This window comes from Apaloderma vittatum, unplaced genomic scaffold (genome assembly GCF_000703405.1).
Source record: "Apaloderma vittatum isolate BGI_N311 unplaced genomic scaffold, ASM70340v1 scaffold44218, whole genome shotgun sequence".
NCBI classification, from domain to species: domain Eukaryota; kingdom Metazoa; phylum Chordata; class Aves; order Trogoniformes; family Trogonidae; genus Apaloderma; species Apaloderma vittatum.
Genome location: NW_009730922.1, coordinates 1 through 11096, shown reverse-complemented (window position 1 = coordinate 11096; position 11096 = coordinate 1). Strand labels below are relative to the sequence as shown.

Sequence of the window (11096 nt, the reverse complement as noted above, 5' to 3'; positions counted from 1 at the left end):
CTAGGCCAGTCTGTGATTCTATGACCTTCACTACCTTATGACTCGCTGGTATTTATACAAATACTGCAGAACTGAAATACATTTTATACAGTTGAAATTGCTCAGAATTCGCCTACCATTGAACAGAAGAGTTCAGACTATAAGCCAGAAAAGTCAGACACTGACAAGCTTGATAACAGACTGCCTTTAGTTTAGCAAATAGTTTTAGTGCACATTCCTGTGAAAATACTGACTTCCAGGGAAAATGACATGACATCTTCTAATGAGCAACAATTTCTTATGCTTTCATACTCAACATTAGACTTAATCTCTTACTGTTGCATATTTAAGATTTACTTCTAGTTTTTACTATTTTGGCTATATGTCTAATTAAAATCTAACATATAACAGCAGAAAGAAGAAACGTGTGCAAATGTCAACAATTTTGTTTAACAATAGAAACTCAAGTTCAACCAGATTTTGTCCTTGCACCTTATTATTTTGTCTAGGTTTTCTCCAGACCTTAGTTACATCTTAATGCACTAACCACAATGATCTTAAAAATCCCCAAGTTTCTTAATTTTCAGATTTGTATGAATCATCAAAATGTAAATGAATCATCGCTCTAGAAACAAGCACTGACAAAAACATACATGAAACAGCTGAAGAACTGCATCACAATTTTACTTGAATCAAAGCTCTACAGCAGTTATCTTCAAATTGTACCCAGTTTGGCTTTGATAGATAAGTTACTGAAGTATGGACCACATCACCACACTTACCTGTGGGAAACAGACAGAATGCTACGGAGTTTGGCAGCATTTCATTCCTGTCTACAGCAAAAGTAGACATTTAAAGTATTTCTACAAGACATTGCTGACTCTTGAAGCCAGCTTCAAACAGGAAGATGCTTCAACAAGTGTATTTGCCTTTGAAAATTGTTTTCTATCTTACAAGGTTACTGTTTTTGACATATCTTTGGGGGAAAGGTAGGAAAAGGCCAAGAGCGTGCTGTCCAAAAATACAGTAGCGATTTGCAAGCAGACATTTCTGCAGAAAATTGAAGTTACCAACATCCAGTTAGTAGCAAAAATATTTATTGCCTTTTGACTCCTAGTGTGCTTCCGATGGTGAACTCCATTTTACTTTTAAACTGCTCATATGTCTTTGTTATGGGGAGCTCTAAGCAATTAAGGAGTCTGTTTCCAATGGGATGCCTTATATGCAAAAATTTAATAGTAGGTTCAGGATCAAAGCCACTGGGTGGTATAGAAAAAGAGCCTGTTACGAAGAGCAAAATATCCTCGAACGTCACTACAGACTCACCACCTAAAAAAAAAAAAAAGGATTAGGTTATATAATTTATTATCTATTACCTATTGTCTGCATTTAGCATCTTAAATGTTAAAGGTTGAGATGGGAAAAAACCCTGAAATCAGTAAACCCCATATTGATATGATGAAAGGATATTGAGTTAAATGGCGAAATAAGAAAAAATTTGTCAAGGAAAACCCACTTGGGTTAGTTCTGAAAAATCTTAAGTGAATAGAAAAAACACCAACAACTCCTCTGCACAAAGAGATCACTATTTTCTATCTTTTCTGAGACACACACTATTTAGTAAGTTCACAGTAAAGCTGAAGAAGAAGTATTAAAGGATTTTTCTGTACCACTCAGGTTGTTTGCATTTGTTTTTTTAAAAATTAAACAATAAAAAAATTCCAAACAAACACATACAACCTCATAGAAGTTCTTAGTACCAATCTTTCATATATTTACGCCTCTCAAGTTTGATTGTAATTGCGCAACAGTTCAAGAAATTATAATTAGTAAGCAAGAAGGAAGAACAATTAGGTGCTGACCATGATCTCAAAACTTTCATTTATTTACCCACTGAACTGTAAAAAAACCAAACCCGGTATGTATAGCACCAGATAGTCTGAACAGAGAAGGAAGATAAGAAAAAAAATTACTTACTTTCCACATCTTGCAAATAACCCATCCAAAAATCAGCCCCTTCAACTTTATCCACATCTGATGAGGAATGGATTGTAAAGAGATCACAAATAGTTTTTGCTGAAAGTCTTTCAGGTTTGTGGCACAATATGCTAGAGAATGCATCCGGATGCGTTTGCATTTTCTCTAGCACGCCAAGAGTTTTCAAACCTTGCCTAAAACTAGGCAAGTGGGGGGGAAAGAGGAAAAAAAACAAGCATACATTAGAAAGATTATAAATCTGAGCAATTCTGAATTTAAAAATAATGTAAGCTAGAGAACTTTCGTAGTACAAAAGTCTTTGTCATGCTAGAGTTTACAATTTTGAATCGGCATTCTTCATAAGGTTGAAGGAATGTGACCCCAAAGTTAAACAGAAGGTATGTAAGAGAAGTAATTCTAGCCTTTCAGTTTAATAACCAGTTAACAGTTGCTACTTAATCCACTGAAAATTACTCTACATCTCATTGGTTTAAATGAAGAGTAAGTAACAACATGTGAAAGGTAGTTTTAGCAACATCCTATTTAGTATTTCACTGAGTAAAAAATCCAAGAAGAAACTCAAACAAAACAAACCTTTCTAAGGGTGAAAGAATTCGCTTGATTACATGATGGATCAAGATGTCATTCACCAGCATATTCTTATCACACAAAGCTGTTACAGGTCTTAAACATCCAGCAGCAGCGAGGAATTCGTAACAGCTGTGGACTGTAGACTGTAGGCTGGACAGACTACTTGCATATTTTATCTGTATCAGAAGATAAAAGTTAGGGATTTAACACATGTGTGTGCATATACACACACATATATATATACATACGTTATATATACACACATATATACATATATATAGATGTGTGTGTATATATATATATATAAAAAAGCCTTTTAATTTGAAATAAATTTCTTTTATCTCCAAATACAGAGTTGAACAAGAATCTGCCAGTAAGTTTAGTTTTATTTACCATTTTTATTGTTTGTGCTACGTCATCATCAGCAACATCTTCCAAAACTGGCTTCACATTCTCTGGACCATAGACAAGACAATTGAACAGTGTTTTGGAGAAGAAACCAGGAGATGGGCCACCGTGGACCAGAGAAACTGCAATCATTTTACCAGCTTCAAAATAAAGATTCTCTTTTACAGCTGCAAATGAAAAAAAAATTATTATATCTATGCATAAGAGTAATTTGCAATCCTCAGTTTTCTTAACAGAAAAATCTCATAATCAAATTCCTTCAAACTTTAGGAGATGCAACAAGTAAGGTTTGCCATGTCCTGCTGGTTGAAATAGTAAGACCAGTATTTTTTTTATGCAGGAGCACCATATTCTTTTACTCCAACTCTTCAGCCACTATTGTTTTGAGAGGACATGCAAGTTCCTCTTCCACTTTGTACCCAATGCACATTTAATTCTGAAAGAAGCTAACTTTGGGTCTTTAGGGAGCGTGCTATCAGAGATAACATTCTAGAAACTGGAGGAACGGAAAAATAAGTGAATCAGGACGAAAGAAACTCAGATGTAGAGAACAGATACATTAATTAAAAAGTTCCAGGTTTAATTATACGCTGTATTTTTTTCTTTGGTTGTCATAAACTTTTCCAACTAAATCAAATTGTCCTTAAAAAACTACGTGCCATCCCCCTTTAGATCTGAAAAGAAAAAAATCCAAAACAGTTTCCACCCATCAGGACCATCTGTGAATTGACAATCATACTGGCTGAAGATTTAAAAACTTTTCAAGTTATATAGTTCTTACTGTATTTTTGAACATAACCTTTCATTACCTTGAAAATCAAGGGACAAGTTCTTTGCAGAAGAGCCCTCAAACAATGAAGAATTCTGAAGGTGAAGCATTAATAAATGGAAGAAACGGTGTTTTGATGCAGCAGAAGTATCTGTCTTTGATCTATTTTTGCAGTTTGTGAACTTTATTTCAATGGTGTTTGTAGGACTGAAGTTGCGCTGTCTAAATCCTTTCAAAGCACTACTCCAGATATTTTCCACATTGATGTTAAGCCTTGTAGTTTTTGTATTAACTTGTAGCTTTAACTCCCTGAGTATATTAGAAACTTCCCTTCTTTGATTTCTTGAATGCCTACAAGAAAATTACAGCTATTTTCAGATGAAATCTGACATTTATGATTAGTAACATTTATACAGAAACATCTCAAAAATCTATTGAGAAAAACACCTCTTTAAACACTTGGGTACATCGCCTAAATTATATCAGTAGACTATTTGGAGTAGATTTTCCAAATATTAACTCTGTAGAGTTCTTAATATCTCTAAGAACTAGAAAAAAGGAGACAGAAATAATTACCTTGGCATAAAATTAACAGTTATTTTCTTAACTCAATTATGCCAACATAGTCAACAATTCCCACACCATTATTCTAGATTTGAACAATGTGAAACGAATGCTAAGCTCTCCAGTTTCTCACATCTGTGTTAGAAATGCTTTGCAAATTAGAATACACTGTCAACTATTCACTAATATTTAATCTTTGTCACTATGAATCAAAAAGACTTTTGAGTAGGGAGAAGTGTTGCAGTTACTTATAAAAATAAGGCACTAGTCTAAATAAGACCCTTTCTTTGTCTTCCAACTTGCAACCAAATCTCTTTCAACTACCTATTAGGAGTAACTAATTTCCTCATCAGAATTTTTAGCACATATTACAGGTAGAATTCATAAAGTAATTGAAACACGATAAAGCATTTTGTATCTTTAAACCTAATATTCTACATTAAAACATTATTTTACCACTAAATATTCAAAAACTACTCCTATGTTACAAATGCAAAACTACTGAAAATTAATATGTATAATTTGAAGAAAGTAATTAGGATTCTTTTTATTCCTCCTTTTCTAAAGAATAGTGAGCCATGGTTCACACTAGGGACAAATACACATTTTTAGGTTTTGAGCTCCTCATTACCTAACCTAAAAATTCTCAACAGGCACCATTCTTTTCTCCTCACCCCCCTCTAGCATCGAGATACAAGAGAAGCCTTTAACAAGTTAAGACTTCAGCTCTTCAGTGTACTCAGTCCATCCTTTCCAGTGAGTATAGATGCACACAAACAAATATATATAGCCACTACGTATCTCTCTATATATAGATATCTAAAGCCACGGGCTAGTTACTCAACATAAGAAAACAGAAGAAAATACATTTTTCTCTGGGACCAGTTCCTGTTTGACATCAGTGGAGATAAGGACATTGTCACTCTGTTGGATGCTGGAAGGTCCAGGTGTGAGCAGGGCAACAGGGTGTTCTGGCTCATTATCTTTGGTGACCTATAAGCCAAAACAGGATTTTAAGAGATATAACTGAAGAATGCATAAACCATTTCTTATTTGAAGGTTACAATATAGTTTCCCCCTATTTTAGTACTGAATCTCATTAGTATCATCATTTACATGAAGTCCATCAGTGCCTGAACTACAACCTTAAAAATAATAATTCAGTATCTTACTATGTGGTAGTTTTAGAATCTATTCTCAGTTGCATCTCATAAGATGGAAATCTTGACTGATACATCAAAACTAAAAACTAAAAACTGTTAGTTTCTACAGATTTGAAAAACAGTTTTTATTTGAGCAGAGGAAAACATTATTATATAAATGCCTCTATAAGCTAGATTTTTAACACTAGTAACATGGAAAAAAATTGTAAGCGACCTTAAAGAGTTTTGCCACTTGTACATTAGAAGTTCCCTTTAAATTATTATAATTCCTTTTACAAGGACCTAATTTTATCAAACTAGAAACTGGTTTACATGCCACCAAACATGAATAGCTACAGCATATTTACAGAGTTCACACCTTACTCAGAAAACTTCAAACACTAAACTATTCCAATTTTATTCAATTTGCCCTTTAGTGTTAAGAACTTTCTCCTACAGAATAAGCCATCACCTCCTGAGGTTCAAATACTGTTTTACATTATAATCAGTTCCTGCTTGAAAACAGAAAATTACACACTGGATAAGAAAGCTGCGCTGAGATCCAGGTGACTGCCGAGGGCACTTTGGAGATGGCTCTTCCAGCAAACACGTTGTCCCATCTGTCTTGTCAGAGGTAGCCAAAGAACGCTTTTTCTGTTTGCTGTATCTCCCTGCATGATTAAATTATATTAATTTAGTGAATTTGCTAGCTGTGAAATGCATAGTATTAAAATGTATCATTTTAAGAAGTCATCCCTATCTGTAACTTTACCTGATTTTGCAAAGATACTTCTGCATTCCACACACTCCCAGTTCTGCTCCCATGACTTCAGAGATGAACAGGCCAAATGAGTTCCACGGGAACCACAACACTGACAACGTTTTATTTCCCACTTACTAAAATTAAAAACTTTTGTATTTAGAATTACACAAGAGAACGAGGCTAGTTAAAACAAAGACTATTCAACAGTGAGTGTGATTCAGACACTAAACTAACAAAGTACAACTTTATCAGTCTAGTAGAACTATCTATAATCAAGGGAAACTTTCTTCAGGCAAGACGTACTCGCAAGATTCCTGGCTAGAACAAGAGGAAAAAAATAACCTAATCCCATTCCAGCACCTTGTACTGAAAGAGGCTATGAGTTACTGTGCTCCTGCCTTGAAATTAAGGAGAAAATACCGGCTTCAAGCTATTATGTTGCTAGCCAAAAAAATCCTCTGTATTTTACAAGTATCCATCATTCATTCAGCTTTTCCAAATGGTGATTTTTTTCAAGGAGCATACCTGATTATTCTTACACATCCTGAATAAGACTTTTCATTAATGACAATTTTTAAGTATCTGTTAGTTTTTTGGCTAGATTTCTTCCATTTTACTTAAACGTACAACAGAACAATGTGACTGATATTAGTTCAAATCTTGGAAGCCTAAGGTACAACTCTTAAATGCAAAGTAAATCCTGAGATGCACATACACCATGAATGAACCAAACAATAGTTGATCAAATCTGCACAAAGCAAAGTTAACATCTAAAAAGACTAACCTACCACAGTACTACAGAAACAAGTCTTCAAAGTCGAGGCTCTGACTAACAGCTTTGAATATACTCATGCCAATGGGAGATACACATCTCAGATGCACGCAAATAAAACAAGAATGCAGAAAATAAACTTGACCAAAAATCAAGCAAGCGGTAGAGCATAATAAAGCCTTTTACATGATCCCTCAAGGCCCTTATTAAGCAATCAGCAATATTCCAGCTGCCACTTGCAGGCAGAGAGATAGTTTACAGCTAGATTGATTTCATTCAGCTAAGTCTAGTGCTTTAATTTCTTATAAAGGTATTAAGTGTTCTAACACTTGAATGAAAGATAAACACTAGTTTAGGTAAATGCTATTCTACATGTTATGTGGATGTACAAATTCAACTTCATCTCTGTACCAAACAAAAACAAGTGTAGTGACAGGACAAAGAGTAATGGTTTCAAACTGAGAGAGGGTAGATGTAAATTTAGATGAAATATAAGGAAGAAATTATTTTCTGAGAGTGGTGAGGCACTGGAACAGGTCCCCTACCTGGAAGCGTTCAAGGACAGGTCAGATGGGGCTTTAGGCAACCTGGTCTAGTGGGAAGTGTCCCTGCCCATGGCAGGGGAGATGGAACTAGATGATCATTAAAGGTCCCTTCCAACCCAAGCCATTCTATAATTGGTTTGGTTTTCTTGGGTTTTATAACCTGATTAGAGAAAATTAGCATTGAATATTATGATTTTAGAGAATAAAACATTTTATTTGGACATGTCTTGACATTTAAACTTGATGCTGACAAGTATTGAAGCATTTAAAGTAAAAATTCCCAACAAGCAAAACATAACTATTCCATCACAGGTTATACCTTTGTGTAAAAGTATCATACCTATCAGGTTCATTATAGTCTCTTCCCTTCTTGCAGAGACATTTTCTAGTGTCACAGTGTTGATAACACTGAAGAAGGTCTTGATACGCGTTCTCTTCAAGTTCCCAAGATGCATCCCTACAAACAAGGTAGAAGATCTGTTATTACAACTGTATTTCTGATTGTTTAAACAGGTTACTTTGGAAAAGATGTATGTAATAACCACACAAAGACATTTCAGTCATATGTTCTAGGCTACAGCTAGAAAACTGAGAGTAGGGGGGGAAAAAAGTCTAGGAACAAAAATAATACTACAAAATACACAGACAGACATTTTCTTGTGTACAGTTACTTTGATTAAAGTATTTATTATTTTTTGCATTATGTCAGTGCATAGCTGTTGTTTCACATTATTCTGCCTGCTTTCTCACAGCAAACATGGATTATTTGGTTTAGCAGTCTACTCAAGTTACCACTAGAAAAGGTCTCATGATAAGTAACTCAGAATTTTCCATGCCAGTACGGCAAAGTTCTTCAAGTATTTTGACTCTTCTTCCTCCCCAAAACCTTGAGCTTTTGTCTCTGGAGGGAACTAATGGTAGTCTCTGAAGAGACTAATAGTTATTAAAGAATAATGCTTGTAACAAGGAAACATAAGTCTGATCACTTTCTGACTTATTTTGAGCCCCTAAACATATCCTTGGAAAACCCTTGGGGGAAGATGGAAGCTGTATGGCTGAGTCATCGGTCTATTAGAATAACACCTGGACAGAAATTCAGATAATTTAAAAAATCGAGCACATCAAATACACTTCTCACCAACCTCTATGTTAACGCAAAATTATTGTATTTAACAAGAGTTTTGATTTTTCAAGTAAGTCCCTGGTTGAACAATGGCATTCAGAATGAGTTTTCAGACCTTCCTGCTTCACGTTTGAGAGGACTCATTTGGCCTTTGACAAATTTTATGCATAACTGGAAGGAAAGAAGCTACTCTTTAGCAAACAAAACAATTCTACCATTGAAGGTAGAACTGGAAGTTCACATATTAATAGATGCAGTTCTATAACAGAAATAAAAAGTAGTTTTAACACCCTACCGGTTTTTACAGAAGAGTAATTATTTATGAAATTACTTACTTTTCTGGAATGTGTATGCCCATTCTCAACATTTCTTTCTGAAATTTGTCCTTGTTATTACATACTGTGCACCTAAAGAAAAATATCCCAGCACTCAACGCTTGATACTGTGTCAAGAGAAAACAAAACACAACAAAAAAACCAAACCAATTATTGAATTACTACCATCCTGAGGATATCAATAAATAATGCCTTAGTATCTATAACCATTACATTTATGGATACTCTCCTGACATGGATGTTAAAGCTGACATCAGTCACGATGTCACTTGACACTCAAATAAAGAACGAGCATTTTTGCTTCCTTTAAATGACAAGAGCTCACGTGCTAGAATCAGGTTCGTTAACAAAAGCAAAATCCTCTTCACTCAACCTCTCCAGATCTAGTTTATTAGAAGAACCTTTTAACTTTTTCCACCTCTGGACTTGGGAAAAGAGAAATGATGACGGATAAATGACATTTTTGCATTTAGATTCTGCACATAATGATCTGCTTAGAAGGCAGTTACCTAGGCTGGATTTCAGTTCCTAAAAATAACTAAAGGGATGAAGTATATCATACATGCAGAAACTTGATTGGGCACGGGGTGGAGAATTCAGAAAAATAATAATTAAAAGAAATCTTTTAAGACACTAGTTTCCAAAACACAATTTTAGCATTATCTTTCAAAGCTAGTATGCTTCCATACCTTGTGCCTACATTGACTGTAAGCAATTTTATCATTTTAAGCAACTGTTCCATTATTTCTAACAACGGGAAATGCAATGTCTGCAGATGCAAAGAGAAGAGGAAGGGAGAACCTGTGTTACCTGCAAGCATTCTCGATGAAACCAAGTGTTTTTACAGCAAGGACTTTTCAGTACAGTGTACACTGGAAGCTGTTCAACCAAATCCAGGCATATTGTGCACTGCGAAGTCCCTCTAGATTCTTCATCTGGAAACTTTTGGACTGGTTTATGTTCCCAACAGTACGATCTGAAAATAATTCAAGTTTCCCATTTCAAAACAATATGTTACAAACCTTCCCCATAAAATGTGAAGATAGCAAAATGAATTCCCTATTATACCTGTTTTTTTCACAAATAAACACTATGCAACAGCTAAAAAGGCAGACACGTACTGGTTTCAGCTAGGACAGAGTTAATTTTCTTTACAGTAGTTTGTATGGTGCTGCATTTTGGATTTGTGATGAACACAGTGTTGGTAACACAGAGATGTTTTAAATTAGTGCTGAGCAGTGCTTGCACAACATCAAGGCCTTTTCTGTTTCTCGCACCAGCTGAGCAGTGAGCAGGCTGGGCATGCAGAAGGTGGAAGGGGACACAGCCAGGACACCTGACCTCAACTCACCAAAGGGATAGCCCACACTCATCAAGCTCAGCAATAAAACTAGGGGAGAGACAGAGGAAGGGGAGACCTTCAGAGTTTAGGTTTCAATGCAAAATTTTATAAATGATTTACTTGTAAAAGCATTACACTGTATCTTGAACAGCGCTGAGAATTTAGTTTATAGGTACCAGGTATGCAGCAACTGCTTGGCATTCATGTTTTCCACAAATCAATTTTTTCTTAGATAACTCAGGTGTCACTTACAATCAACAGCCTATCCAATAACAACCCATAATAAAAAAAAAATAAAAATCACATTCTGTATAAATGTAACAAATTGAAAATGAAAAAGCAACAAAACTCCAGAACCTACCTGAAGTCTTCCATGAACTGGAAAATACATTCCTTTTGTATCCCACAAGGAAGATGGTAACTTCGTTTGCATTTGGGAGCTACGCATCCAATTGAAGCACCTTTTTTCCTGCAGATATTACATGTCTAGGAATAATTGGTTTTAGAAATAATAGAATATTAACAACTAAAGCCCAAGTAAACTTACAGGAAGTAAACCTATAGAAAAACTATTAAGCATGCAAGAAGGAATATCAGCCAATAGATTGTAACTGTGACAAGTCTACTGTGTTGTAGCTAAATTTCAAAATACTGTTATTTGTCAGACTTTGATTATATATTGTTTTACTGGTTTGTTGACTTGTGACATATACGTCAAAATACAAGTTATTTTACCAGTACCTATAGTTCAGTTTATAGAATCACAGAATCCTAGACTGGCCTAGG

The 11096-nt window shown here is 35.0% G+C and overlaps 1 protein-coding gene across 1 annotated transcript; it reads right to left on the bottom strand.

Moving 5' to 3' along the window:
- Positions 1–1075: 1075 nt before the first annotated feature.
- Positions 1076–10796, bottom strand: G2E3 (G2/M-phase specific E3 ubiquitin protein ligase; the record flags this gene model as incomplete). Its single annotated transcript, XM_009874967.1, has 12 exons — positions 1076–1308; positions 1957–2156; positions 2551–2723; positions 2941–3122; positions 3765–4075; positions 5156–5281; positions 5969–6101; positions 6203–6327; positions 7851–7967; positions 8969–9075; positions 9779–9944; positions 10672–10796. Coding segments are annotated over 12 exons (1998 nt in total), but the record flags the coding sequence as incomplete, so codon positions are not given.
- Between the last annotated feature and the right edge of the window lie 300 nt (positions 10797–11096).